This window comes from Gopherus evgoodei, chromosome 6 (assembly GCF_007399415.2).
Source record: "Gopherus evgoodei ecotype Sinaloan lineage chromosome 6, rGopEvg1_v1.p, whole genome shotgun sequence".
NCBI lineage: Eukaryota > Metazoa > Chordata > Testudines > Testudinidae > Gopherus > Gopherus evgoodei.
Window position 1 is genome coordinate 8,580,677 of NC_044327.1, and position 15,000 is coordinate 8,595,676.

Here is a 15,000-nt window from a genome sequence, read left to right on the forward strand (position 1 = left end):
ATGAGAGGAAAAAAAGGAGTTTGCAGAATGTGAAAAGTATTTGCAGCTACGCAGAGCTCTTCTTCAGGTTAAAAAAGAGCTTTTCGTAGCTCGAATGCTTCTCTCTCTCACCAACAGAAGTTGCTCCAATAAAAGATATTACCTCACCTGCCTTGTCTATTTCAAAGTATTAACCTTTTTTGTAAAAGGGCCAGTGTATAAAAACTCTTCCCTTCCTGCACAAGAGAAAGAGACACACATTTTGCAATTTGGAGTCACAGTAAAGAAACTACTCTTAAATATCAGTGGGGAGCCCACTGTTAAGAAACTACTCTTAAATGTCAGAGGGGAGCCTTGTTAATCTGGATCTATAAAAACAGCAGAGAGTCCTGTGGCACCTTATAGACTAACAGACGTTTTGGAGCATGAGCTTTCATGAGTGAATACCCACTTCGTCGGATGTATTCACCCACGAAAGCTCATGCTCCAAAACGTCTGTTAGTCTATAAGGTGCCACAGGACTCTTTGCTGTTTTCACTCTTAAATGCTCAAATAAGCAAACCAAAAATTAGGCTTTCCTTGACTCTATTAGTCATCTTGGGTGATATAATTATAAGAGGTTAAAAAAAGACAAGTGAGAGTTAAGTTAATAGTATCTCTATTAAATTGCTTTTCTGTTGCAGCATTAATGTATGTTTTATTCATTACTAAGCATAGCTTTCTTAAATTTACTTGAATAAAGAGATGTTTTGTTGCTCTTGTTAACCGTCTCTACAAATGTTTTATTTAAGGTCCACATGTTGAAAAAATCCAAACAGAAGCAGAAAAAAACTGGAAGCTTGAAAGAGACAAGAACAGATAGTATACCAATCACTGAAGTGGGACATTAAATTGAGCGGCCCTTTACAGAACAAAAGCAGCCCAGCTACTGTAGATGAAAGGAGCCTGCACTGTACAGCTGTGTGCAGGGGTTTGGTAAAGAAGGGTTCCTAATGAGCCTGCCCTTGATTCCACTGTAGTAGTACTGTGTTCTGCTTATTTTGTTAAATGATTGTGCCTCATTAGGTGGCTGACGCACACCTACTCGTATACCACTAATTTCATTCAAAATGTTTGCCTTTGGTTGCCTTCCCTACACCATTGCCCGGTTTTGGGTTTGTACCAATAGATAACACAGATCTATGGAGCTCTTCACACTTGGTTTTGCAAAATTTTCGTTTTGTTAAGAAATTTCTAGCCTTTTTGTTACATAATCTTCCATAGAGAAATCATCGCAAGGTTCTGTTAAACTAACCCTGAACAACAGTCTTCCAACAAACAGAACTGTCGTAGTTGCATCTCTTTGCTGTTGTGCTGTGACCTTCTTGGGTAAGGCCAAACTCCACAGTTTGAGGCATCGCTGTTTGAAATCGTTACTCGAGATGAATAACTGTAGTGATAATGATCCCAACCTGAAGAGCGCCGTGTACAGAGGAGAAGAACTGCGCTGAACCTGCACTCAAGTCAAAATAGCCAAGATAGTATCGTTTCAACGTGGTTTACATGGACAAAGTGGATGGGGACAAAAATATGTTTTAAACAGTTATGAAATGGTCTAGCCTCTTCCAGTCATCAAACACTGTGGAAGGGCTGGTAAAGTTCAGCAGCTATCTCTTGACTAAACTGGGGCAAAGATGACCTCAGTAATATATGTAGATGACAAACTTCTTGGGCTCTTATTTTTCTCCCCTGCTGAGTGTTCTACCTTTGGTGACTCCATACATCTCCACAGGTCCTTATCTGTCTTGTTTCAAATTAATTAAAAAAAAAAGCCCTATATGTAAATGTATTGTGACTATGACTTTCCATACAAGCTCCAGATAGTAGAAGAATGGTACTAACTCTGACGAAAACGACTGTTTCATTGACTATCAGTTCATTAAGGCTGTCTACAAGGGGCGTTATTCCCCTCCTACGCTAGCTTGATGAAAGCTAGTGTGAGTATACATAGTAGTGGAGGCATGTCTGAACTTTACCACGTACAAACCAGCCTGAAATCGGCGGGCACGTGCTCAGCACAGCTAAGCTACGTCTCTGCTGCCCGTGCTACCATGGCTACACTACTATTTATATCTGCACTGGCTTTCACTGAGCTACCGTGAAATGTGTACGCGAGCAGCGGATTCACACCCCCACTTGGAGAGTAGACCTAGCCCACGATACGTGAACGTAGAGGCAGGCTAACATTAAATGGAAATACACCATAGTTTAATTCCTTGAGTTTTTTATGAGGCATAGTGTGTGTTCAGTAAGACTGTATGTCTGGCAACATGTATGTCGTGTGCTGTACAAAATGCTGTGGCTTCAGATGTCTGAGTATTTAGCAATAAAGTAACAAACAGCCTATTTTCTAGTATACTTCTGAAAACAGCATTCCTGCAACTGTTTAGCCACGGTTCTTTCTTGCAGGCTGCCAATGTAGCTCAGCATTTGAGGCATGGAGGAGGAGTGTAGGCCCGGATTTTCAACGCTGTTTAGGCACCTAACTCGCATTGATTTCATTGGAAGTGGAACCTGAGTACATTTGAGGATCTGGGCCGTAATGACTGTACTGTAATGTAGCTGGAGCAGTGTGTGTTGTAAGCCCACGCTAGGGCATGACTATCCTCTCAGAAAGGTGATCTGGTGCTTGTCCACCTGCTGAAGACTGATGGGTCAGGATGTTTGAGAATGCTACCCAGCCCCCAGGCTAATGTGCTGAAGTCTAGTAGAACACTACAGCTGTTGTCCACAGCCATTCCCGCATGCTCCTTTCTAAAGACCCCTCCTCTTTACATCCCTTTCAGCTTACCATGGGCTTGAACAGCAGTGTGGAAAGACGCAGAACCATTGTGGTGGAAGGAATTTGTACAGTTCTACCCCACACAGGGAAAGGGGACTAAGACCTTTCAGTGTTGTATCTGGTAAGTCTTGACCAATGGAACTGTTCCCAGCTATGTCCTCATGAACCTGAGTCCTATTAGCAGGTGGCTAGGCACACTTACCCTCGGCTGTAGAAAGAACTGATAAAATACATGACAGCCACCTCTGCTCAGGGGGTAGCAAATCAGAGAAAAATGGTGACCGCATTGGTAGCGTGGCTCAATGACTCAGGCAGAGGCTCTGAAAAGACTCTTAATGTCGCTGCTTGTGGAACGGACCATTGAAGCCAAGTGAGGGCCACCTCCAGCATGACGTTCTGTCGACCGTAAAACGTGCAAAAGCCCAGCCTTTGTTTAGCAAGCAATTGATGCTGGTGTTCTTGCCAGCCATCCCCTTTTCACGGTCTCCTCAGCAAGTGGTTGCCAGTCAACACCCGCAGCGGTTGTTTTCTACCAGTGTTATAGACACCTTCTAGTCATGCTTTGGATGTGGCTACGGCATGGCAATGGCTTTGATAATCGGCTTATTGCCACGGGCAGAGCTGAAACCTCAGTGCAAATGCGGTTTCATCTAACAACAGTTTCTACCATCCACCATCGAGATGACTTATGGGACAGCTGCTCCTCTTCCCCACGTGTTGTTACTGTAAGGACGCTAAAGGACGCCATCCTCTCTTATTCAACATCAGAACAATATTTCTGTTGAGAGTGAGATCTGCATGCTGATGGTGCAGATCCTTCATGTGCATCTTCCCTCTTCGAACGCGGCATCAGCTCCACTTTGGCGCTTAGAAATTGGTACGTGCATGAATAGCAGGCGGTTTGAGCTCAGCTTGAGTGTGGGCACTTCTGCTGAGAGTGGGAAGAGGAAAGCATTATATTTCAAGCTGTCTGCTCTTGCAGGGTGATGTCAGCAGACTAAGGAAATACATCAGTGCTCATGGGTATCCAAGGCACAACAGTGGCCAGGAAAGCTGCCTTTAGACTTTGCATAGTTGAGAGATTGATTCTGTTCTCTCTGATGCAGCCTAGCCATGGAGATGAATGTTTTTGTCATCTGCAGACTCTGCCTGAGTTGACTGCAAAGACAATGCAGAAACAGAGGCCTCTCTTCTCCACGGACCACGCCAGAGAGCCCATCTCACCAGTGCGCCATTCCTGCACTGGCTCCAATTGACACTCTGGATCTGTTTCATGCTGCTAGTCCTGACCTTCACAGATCGTAATGTGCTCAGTCCTATCTCTTTCTCCCGCTGCCCCATTGCAATGACTGTTATCTGAAATAGTGTGGTTCACAAACCCGAAGGTGAAACTCTTTGGACAGCATATTTTAAGTGGAAGACATTTTGGCTGTGGAATTTCCTGCCATCTGGTTGGTATAAATGCCAGACTCTTTCCACACTTAGAACACAGTGCAAGATCCATCTCTTTGTGCATACCTCCCATAGTCTGGTGCAATAGTGCTTTCCTGGCAGGCAGCCACCAGAGAGGACACTGATAGGGATAGAAGAAGTGATGGGAAGCTTCTGGTCCTTGCTCATGCAGAAATGAAGTCTGATGTATGTGGTATCTAGACAGTTTGGTGATTGGCCCATTGGAAATGAAAACAGATACGATTTTTTAAAGCTTAATGTTCGTGGCCTTTCTGTCTCTTAGTCTGGTTCTGAAATATCTTCTGTATGTTTTCAAGACACAACAGATTTTTGGGCAAGTGGAATGGAAAAGTGAATATATACAGAATAAGCAAACCAATTGAAAAACGGAGAAGAATTCTCTGGAGTAACTGTTTTTAAGCTGTTTCAATTTCAGGTATTTAAAAAGGCTAAGATGCTTAGGGAATTGTAGAGTTATAGCTTTGTTTTTATCAAAACTACACCTGCTGTGTGTGGGGATAGGATTAATCACGTACAGTCTTTGCATTCATATTAATTACTCGGAGGCTTCCTGCAGAAAGGTGGCATTGCTTATAAGTTACTTTAAACATGTGTAACAGCTGATAATTAGGTTTTATGTAAATCCAGTGAGATAATGCAATATAATTACATTTTGATGGTCTAATGCATGGTTCATGCCATTATCAGCTCTGAGTGGAGAATGCTGTAAAATGTGATAATTATATAATCTTACACTGGTTCCCCGGCCAGTGCTTAAAATAGCATTAACAAATTTGAAGCTAGAGTGGTTTAGAAAATGTGGTGCAGAGAGCTCAGAAACGATATTGGGAGTGAGGTTGAATCCTGGTGAGGCTGGGTTGTGCTTGCAGTTGGTCCTTGTGGGCTCATTGGGAGACATACACTGTGCTGTCCCAAGCACAGGCATGATCCTTTGTCCAAGCCCCCTGTCTGATTACCTCCTTTGCAAGCCTCAGGGCACACTTGTATTGCCTGTCTGCTTCCTGCTTGGAAAGTTGCATTTGGCCTGTACCTCCTGGCTTTCCAGCCCTTGTCAGTAGGGGAGGAGAAGGAGGTCACTAAAAGTGCTATTCAGTATCTCAGTTTTCCAATCCAGGCCAAATGCATGTTTAAGGTATACAGTCAGAGATAAGTATGTTATTGAATAGTACAGGGTAAGGACAAAATGTCTGCTCTGAGTTTTAGCCATAACTTCACAATTTCTGGCTTTTATGGTTGTAACTTATTCCCTCAATGTTATTCCAACACTTACGGTTTGGTTTAGGGTAGTATAAGCTTCTACTTAGTGATGCTTAATCTAAGTTGATCTTTGTGAACTTAGTGACCCATTTTGCCAAAAAACGATTAAGTTGTCTGGGCGAATTGAACATCTGGTCACAGTATATCCTCGTGTGGATTTAGCTGGGTGACTAGGTTCTGATGTCATTTGCTTCTCATCCTTATTGATAACACACAAGTGGTCTGAGGCCCTACTTGCCGGTCCGTGAGATACACCGTCATTAAGATTCCCAACACAAACCTCATGGATCTAAGGAACCTGTGTTTTTCAACAAGATTCACTGGTTATAAAGTCCAGCAATGAGTTTAGAATTCAGCATCAGCATATATTTTAGCTTTCCCTCTGTATATCTTTCTGTAGATTTTAATCAGGCCATGGATATTAAACTAAACCGCAACTCGTCACGTGTAAAACATTTAATGAAAAACTAGGAAAACCTTTTAATAGTCACAAGACTGTAAATAATGAATGAAACACTTATGAATGGATATTTATTCATTTAATCCTTCATATCCTATACAAGCTTATTGTGTAAGTGGCATTTTTAAAAAGAGTACCTCGTCTACTCAATCTAGATCATATCTATTGGATGAATGTTTGGATGGTGGATGTGTTTATGCATGTATGTTATTTACCCAGTCGCCCAACCTATTGTTGTGTATGTACAGTCATTGCTAAACATTGCCTAACGTCAAACAAAATTAAACCATTGTAGTAAATGTATATACCTGGGGTAAATTGTTGAAAATGGTAAGGTGTAACAACGACAAAGCTATAGCAGTACAAATGCTTTAAAACGTACCATGGCATTGCCTGATACTTTGTGTATTTTGTGCAGTCTGTTCATCGTTCAGCTGGGGTTTTTTTTTGCAAAGTGCAGTATTGCAACCTGGAAATAGAATTTTTTTCAATCTACAACAGAGGCTGCTTTCCCACCGCCACCACAATGACTGTGTGCCTCTGCCATCCTCCGCAGGCGCCATCTTCATGTCCTTTGTTCTCAGCCCTTCTGCTGAAACTGATGACTAATTAGTGCCAATTCTGAGGGTGCTATTTGATCTGAACACTTGTCCACTAGCAGCGGGTCTCAGACCACCCACTCATTTCCACTTACGTCCCTCAACAGCCATGAAATGCAAAGATCATCCATTACTACTGACCTGGCTCAGATTCAGACTGGGAACTTTGGCTCATTTTCAAATGTAGATCCCAGATTGTGTGGGTTGCCATTATTTTCCAGACATTTTTCACTTAACAAGTAAATGCAGAACAGATGTTGTTTAGTGTATGGCAGAACTGCCTTTTTGTGTTTGTAGTGTAAATAAGGAAAACCTTTTTGCAGACTTAAGATGCACTTTCAGGTTAAAATACAAAGTCTGTAGAATGCCATTTAAAATGCTGGTTATTCTTGTAATTGTAACATTCCCTAGCATCCGTTTCACTGAAATTACTGTACTCTCGTTTAGTGCCCCGTTGGGGAAGGAGAGGAGATTGTAACATTTTTGCAATACATATTTATAGCTAACTGACTGAAAGTTCATTTAAACTTTAAACCATTATAAATTGGCTGCTATTCTATGAATTAGGTTTAATAAACTAATTTTTATAATGCATGAGATTCATTTTAAATGTATTTATAATGTTAACAGGTAGTTAATTTGACACACAGAATGTGTGAGAAGTTGTCCAACTGAAAGGCCTTCACTTCTTTGACCTCTCTGTGCATTTGCACTGACCAATGTAAAGGCTTTACATGGAATGCAGTGGTTTGAACACAACTTACTAAAATTGCTTCTAAATGTCTGATTAGAGTAGCAGTTCCAATGTTTACAGATTGGTGACTATTGATTGTATGCACCGTGATTGGCTTTTGACACCATGCACTGTTGTGTTTTTGAAGCACCGTTTTCACTTCCCGTGCCCATGAGTAGAATCGTTGCCTTTTTAGTTTGGGCTCTTAAGTAACCCTTGGGAAATACATCACTGTGGATGTTCACTTTTCTGCCATGAACTGATAGAACTGACTCTGGGCTGATAAAAGTATTAGATTGAACGTTTCTTCCGAAAGGACCAGTTTATTTTTGATAATGTGTAAAATGGTTTTATAAACAATTCAGTGGTGTTGAAAAAGTTGGTCTGAGCTCTTAAAGCAAGTGAATATCATGATTTAACAATATTTTTCAAAGCAAATCAGCATTGTTTCTTTGTAGAGTAGTGAAATGGGCCTTTCACTCCCCTTAGTTCTGTTCTGTGTTTAGCAGCATGTTTGTAACATGTTCAAGACATAATGCACTTAGCTTATCTATTAAGAGAAAACTTATTCTCAGAAGAGGTGGCTTCATTTATCTTCAATTTATGCCATATTGTGCTAATCACCTGGACCTTTTACGCTTCTCTTGTAGCAATTCACAATATAAACCTGTTTAAGAGGCTTAACTTTCCATCTCTGAATTCCTACAGATGAAAGGACAAAAATTCCTCATTTGGGCACAAAATTGTGACAATTCTGGTTATTACCTTGTCTGCCTAAAGTGATTGTGCCATGCAGCCATCCTTTGCTTCCAAAGGCAGCTGTCTCTTGGGCCAAATGTATACCAGTAAGGGACACAGAATCCTATATCGGGCAAATGCTGCTCTGGCGATTGAGCTCCTCCCTTTATGCTTTTAAATTTGCCAAATAGGGAGTAGCAAGAGGTGCCTAAGAAATTAGTAATTATTAAAAGTGAGCAGATACAGGTGCTTAGAAAACCTAAACCTGACTCCTTTAAAGCAAAATCCTGCGAGGTCTGTGTCATAGAAGTAGTTGGCTCATTTCAGCTTTTCAAAAGTGCTAAGCGAAAATATTACATTGGAAATGGCTGAGACACAAACAGTAAGGTACCTTGGTGAAGCTGCAGATTGAGATGAAGGGTGGGGGCTGGGGGCAGGATCTGATATCTTGATATCAAAATCAGAGAAGCACAGATTGTTTTGTTAACCATAGAAAAGTTTGATTATTCTCCTGTATGCAAAAGTTCCATTATGTGGTAAATGATCATTACCTGAGTAATTGTGTTATTTTCCATTTCCATCTAGTCCAAGCAGCCCATTTCATTGGACTAGCTCTTTAAATAAGATGAACAAAAGTTTTTAAAAACAAGGTACTTCATGATGTCTACGGCATTTCTTGTGAATGTTGTAACATGTTGGGTCACGTGGATTACCTGACAAGCTAAACTAAACTGACCATTGAATAGTTCGGCTAGTGTGCGGTGCTGATTCTTTGTGCTTCTGCCTGATAATTCTTAGAAACAATTTGTTGACAGTGTAGCTCTTAATGTGGTTGAATTCTTCTATTTCTGTGTTGTGTGCCTCAAACTAATAAAGCATATCACACGTTTACTTGTGGTTTGAGCTTAAACAAGGATTGTCATGGTATAACTAGTTTCTAGTTTTCTGCCTTGCAGACCACTGTGCTGGTAATCTGTCTCTATGAATTAATGTTCCTAAAATGTAGTAACTAAAAAATAAAAAAGAGGTTGACTTTTCTTTTATATTTAAACATCAGTTTGTGCTCAGATTATGTTCTTAGAATAATTCTGTATATATTTTGCAATATGGTTTTGTGTGTAATTTTGACTGTACATTTTGCACTGATTGAAATTCTGTATTCTAAATATAATTTGTGAGTACCAGAGATCTATAACTAGAATTTATGTCTGTGACAAATATAATTGGTAATTTCTGTTACACCCTGGATGAGTCTGTGCGTGTTGGTTAAAATTTTCTTGTTACAAATGGTGAAAGGTGTTTCTGCAAAGAGCAAACAAACTTGCTTTGTTTCACTCATTCTCCAGATGCTGCTTGATCGAGCATTTGACAGTTCAAGTGTCCAAGAATACCTAGTGCTCAACGTAACATGAGAACAGCCATAGAGGGTCAGATCAATGGTCCATCTAGCCTAGTGTCCTGCCTACCAACAGTGGCCAGTGCTGGGTACTTCAGAGGGAATGAACAGAACAGGCAAATATTGAGCAATCCATCCCCTGTCGTTCACTCTCAGCTTCTGGCTAAAAGCCATTATTGGGGATCTGTCCTCCATGAACTTACCTAATGTGCCATCATTCTTTCCTGAATTTCTGAAAAAGAATTGCTCTCTTTTCTGTATTGCAGATCATGGTGTTTGATAGTTGATCACTTGAGTATTTAGCTAGTTTCCATTTTTTCTCTGCAATTTAGACATTGCTGTTCTGTTGTATTTTATCCTACACCATATCTCTTGCGCCAGCTTCTTAAAAATGTTTAGCTGCTTTTGTCTTTATTTGTTAGCACCCTTGATGGTATTTTGGGTTATTTTTTAACCTTGTGCTTTTCCCTTGTGGATAACATTAACAATGGTCCAGATTTTCAAAGTTCGGTTCCCACAGTTGCTCTAGGTATTTATACTCAGCTTGAAAAATCTTGTACAGTATTTTCAAACACATCCCTTTTACTGACACAAGATTAAGTGATGCTTCTTTTTGGAAGGAGTTTTTATATGCATATTATGGTGTATCCCAAGCTTTGATCATATTTTTTGCACGTAAGATAACGTGTCCAGAGCCTCATTGAATCTGAAGGTCAGTGAGATCGTTGGTGGTTGTAGTAGTCTAAGTCAGTTTTAAAATCTTAAACCTTTGACAAAGGACTCTCAAGTGGGAGAACTAAGTTTGGGGGTGGAGGGAGAGAACATCATGACAGCATTACTATAGTTGCATATGGCTTTGTTTTTGGCTATTTGGCTATTTCTTTGATTTATTTACAAGATAAAATATTTATCACTTAGAACATATTGATGGACTTTGATGTCTAGTTTATTTGGCCATTTAGGATTGCTGCCCTCTTGCCTTCAGACTTAATTAGCGCAATACCCCAATATATAGATTCTTCACACAATTATAGCTTGCAGTACTTGTGATGCTGCTGCTGTGGATTTTTCAATTTTAAACGTTTCCACGGTTCTACCATGTTTGATTTAGTCACATGTAAATCCTTCATTGCTTTAAAGGTCTTGCACTTAAAAATGACAAGACCTTAAAACCTTGGATTGACAATATTTTCTATAGATTCTTCCTCATGACTAGGGCCCTACCAAATTCATGGTCCCATTGTGGTCATTTTCATGCTCATAGGATTTAAAAAATTGTAAATTTCATGTCTTCAGCTATTTAAATCTGAAATGTCACGGTGCTGTAATTGTAGGGGTCCTGATCCATAAATGAGTTGTTGGGGGTGGGTCGCAAGGTTATTGTCGGGGGTAGTTGTGGTACTACTACCCTTACTTCTCTGCTGCTGGTGGTGGCAGCGCTGCCTTCAGAGCTGGGTAGCTGGAGAGCGGCGGCTGCTGGCTGGGAGCCCAGCTCAGAAGGCAGAGCCGCCACCAGCAGCAGCACAGAAGGAAAGATGTCCTAGTATTGTATCGTCACCCTTACTTCTGTGCTGCTTCCTGCAGGGCTGGGCCCTTAGTCAGCAGCCACCACTCTCCGGCCGCTCAGCTCTGAAGGCAGCAGTGTAGAATTAAGGATGGCATAGTTTGGTATTGCCACCCTTACTTCTGCGCTGCTGCTGGCGGGGCACTGCCTTCAGAGCTGGGCGCCTGGCCAATCACCGTCACTCTCTGGCCACCCAGCTCTGAAGGCAGCACAGAAGTAAGGGTGGCAATGCTGTGACCCCCCCTGCAACTCCCTTTTGGGTCAGGACCCCCAATTTAGAAAGGCTGGTCTCCTCCATAGTATAGAGTAAAAGCACACAAAAGACCAGATTTCACAGGGGAAGACCAGGTTTCGTGGTCCGTGATGCATTTTTCATGGCCGTGAATTTGTAGACAATGCTATTGTGTATCAAAATATGTCAAGGTTTGTTATGAAAGCTTGCAATATCCTGAACTTGCTGGTCATTAGGAGATGTGTGTACAGGTTCTAAGTGTGCAGGGATGTGTGTGTAGAGCATTGTCATTGTAACTACAGTGCAACTGCACCATCCCCTCACAGCAGCGGGGGAGACAATCAGGCAGCGGTGTTTCCCTAGCAACTAACATTGTCCAGCCAGGACATCACAGTTAATTGGCAACCACTGAAACAACTTGAACTGGAAAACAATCCCCCTGTGTGGGAAACACCCTGCTCTGTGTAACCATGAATTGCCAAAGTCTGAGAAAAAGGGGAAAAAACCCTCTTAACAGGGAAGGGATTTGAGGGTATCCAGAAACTGAGGGCCAGCATCTCAGTGGGGTGCTCTTCGTGAAATGAGCACGCTGGGAACAACCTGCGATGACCTCTCGAGGTCCCTTCCAGTCCTAGAGTCTGAGTCTATAACCTGTCCAGAGGCAATAGGTCACTTGTATTAGACAAGGGAATTTAGTAATGGGGAAGTATAAAGCCTGAGCTCGTGTCTTTGTTTATTTTCTGTGCACCTCACCTGTGTTTGCTTTTCTTTTTTGTTTCATCTTTGAATCAATGATTTTGTTTTGTTCATATGCACCTCAAGCAGCTCCTCTGTTGTGCAAACTGGAGTGCACCAAGGTGAACTGCTAACCTGGGATGGGTTTCACGCCTTTGGCAGTGACTAACCAGAGGGAAAAGTCAGAGTGTCTAGTAGTGAGGAACACGGGGAGCCAGATTTGGGGGCACTTGGGGCTAGAAGGGATTGTTGAGCTCACCCTGCAAGAAGTAACAAGGCTGGTGGAAGTCAGGGTGGGACCTCCTGCTTGCAGGGTGGGTACTGGTGTCGGAGCACTGAACCACAGCAGCACGGCTTTAAGACATCCAAGATGGTGACAGAATCCCTCACTGGCCAGGATGATCCCAAAACGTTATGTTTGGAGCAATAGGTAAGTAGATAACAACAGGGAAAAGGCAGTTCTCGTTGACTAGGAACTACTACTCATAGAGTGGCAAAAAGTTCTGTGGCACTTTATAGACTAACAAATGTATTGGAGCATGAGCTTTCGTGGGTGAATACCCACTTTATCAGATGCATATCATGCATCTGACGAAGTGGGTATTCACCCACGAAAGCTCATGCTCCAATACATTTGTTAGTCTATACTATGCTTTGCCGCTTTTACAGATACAGACTAACACGGCTACCCCTCTGAATTGAAGGGACTTGTGCCAGGCTTTGTGCCACAGACTGGGGTATGGGCAGTCAAGCCTAATGGTTAGAGCAACAGCAACCCATCCTAGTGGTCGGAGTTGGAATCGAGATTAAAGAGTCAGAGCCAGTGTCAGGAACCCAGAATCAGAAACAAAGCAGGGATCAAGCAGACTGAAGCAAGGCTGGGAAGAAGGCAGGGAAAGGAGCAATCACAGCATTGGGCAACCACTGGCCAAGTGCTACTGCTGGACTTAAGAGCAGTTGGGGCAATGCCACGCAACCAATCCAGTGATCTGGCCAATTAGGTCTTTCAGCTGGTTACCTGATCCCAGGCCCAGCTGCAGGTCCTCAGGCCTGACACGTCATTTTACAGATAAATGACCACCCTTCGGCAGGGTGTGCTCCCTAGGAAGCTATAGGGGCTGATAGCTTAGGTTTGCGCTAACATCTTGCTAACAGACAGTTGTGATGTCCGGAAAAACGATCACATGACCAGCACCATGGCCCTGTCCCACATTTAGAATGTTCACACTTATCGTTTAAACGGGCCAAATGCATCCTTGGTTGGCTTGGGTCAGACTTTCACATCGGGTAGTTAGAAAGTGCAAAAGCCTCCTGTCTGCTCTTGCTATTCTTCTATAAAATGCCCCACGGAAATCAAGCTGATGCTTTCTGGCTCAGTCTAATGCAGGCCCACAGGCCGCAGTGTGACGGCTGATTCTGGATACACCAGCTAGCACTGCATTTCTCCCCACTGCCTCAACCAGTTGAAGTCAGGTGTCTACCTGGGATTAATTTGCCACCAACTGTTCAAGGCATTTGAGAGAGAGCCTGAAATACATGTTTTGCACACTATACTCATTATACGTCTGTAGTGTAACCGAATTATTCTGATTAGTTCATTTTGTGCACCCTCACATGTATAAAATACACATAAGTGGTGCCAAAGTTGTCATTTTTAAAAAGCACCATTAATTAAATTGACAGTTTGCAGAGATACAAAACAATCATGTACCAACAGCATTTTGATCAGGATTGAGGAATGGCTGACAAGTTTCAGTCATACTTTATTAGGCATTTAGTGTGTCAGATGCAGAGCTGACAAACTAAAGTCTGCTTGTCAGGTAACTTCACAGTCTGTTCTTCATAAGCACTTTAAATTTATCTCCTTGAATCTTAATCTGTTATTCGCTTAAGCCTCTACTTTAGCCAATTCCTCACCTTCGTTCTGTGAATTTTAGAGTCTAATGGAAATGTAAGGCTTTGTCTAGGTTAGCACTTTTGTTGCCAACATTTTTGCCACTCGAGGGTGTGAAAAAACACCTCCCTGATGGACATAAGTTTCATCAACAAAAGCACTGATGTGGAAAGTGGTATTTTGCTGCGAGAGCGTTTCCCGCCGACATAGCTACCACCACTCATTGGGGGTGGTTTAATTATGCCAGCAGGAGAGGCGGGTCCTGCTGGCATCGAGCAGCTACACAAGAAACGTTGCAGCGGTTCAGTAGTGCTGCTGTAAGATCTGCAGTGTAGACAGAGCCTAATGGGTAGCTGTACAAACTAACAAATGGTGATCAACTAGTAAGAGAGATTGTGAAGGTGACCAGTTGGATTAATCTCAGGCTTGATCAGTTCACACACACAACTACACTGGACTGCCTGAAGTTTGACCCTCACTCACACAGACTGTAGCCCACCAGGAAGAAACTCAACTGCAGACGAAGTCAGATTTCTCTTGACAGCACATGCCTTAAATTCAGGAAGGCAGGAAGAAAGAATGAGTTTGCAGTGTATCGCGTGTGAAATAATTCATGCTTTTGAACAATTAGCTCCCTCCAATAGGAGAAAGGGCTGTATACAATCTGCAGTGCTAAAACTAAGTCCTGAGGGACATCAAGTCCCTTTTTTCTGTAAGTGGACTGGAGAGCAGGACAAACTGATCCTAATAGTTGCAAGTTTCATTTACAGCACTTTATGCAGTAGTTTTTTACAAGCTCCATCGCAGATGGCACATTAGCAGAAAGGCCGTACGTGGGAACAAGCATCCTGACTTGGACAGTTCAACTTCATTTGTAACTCCTTGCCAAAGAACTGCAGTGCAGTGTTGCTGCAGAGGTATCTTGGATACCAACCATTTTGCTTGTTGTTTGCTGCAGAAAAGGAGGAATCCGTTTTCTGTCCACCGCCATCATTACAGTCATTTAGTTTATAAATCACAGATGGCTCCTGGCTCCTCCGGACCCCTCCTCCCACGTCCTGGCAGCGTGCATCCAGCAGTCACCTGGTTGCTATTGATTGGGGTCCCGTTTGGCTGCTC

The 15,000-nt window shown here is 42.3% G+C and overlaps 1 protein-coding gene across 1 annotated transcript in view; it reads left to right on the forward strand.

The window, feature by feature from the left end:
• The window catches only part of DGKQ (diacylglycerol kinase theta), a 159,939-nt gene extending 150,633 nt beyond the window's left edge, over positions 1-9,306 (forward strand). The window contains exon 24 of the mRNA XM_030566832.1: positions 771-9,306. Coding sequence (XP_030422692.1) covers positions 771-869 — 99 coding nt within the window. The 3' untranslated portion in view covers positions 870-9,306. The remainder of the gene's footprint in view (positions 1-770) is intronic.
• The last annotated feature ends 5,694 nt before the right edge of the window (positions 9,307-15,000 follow it).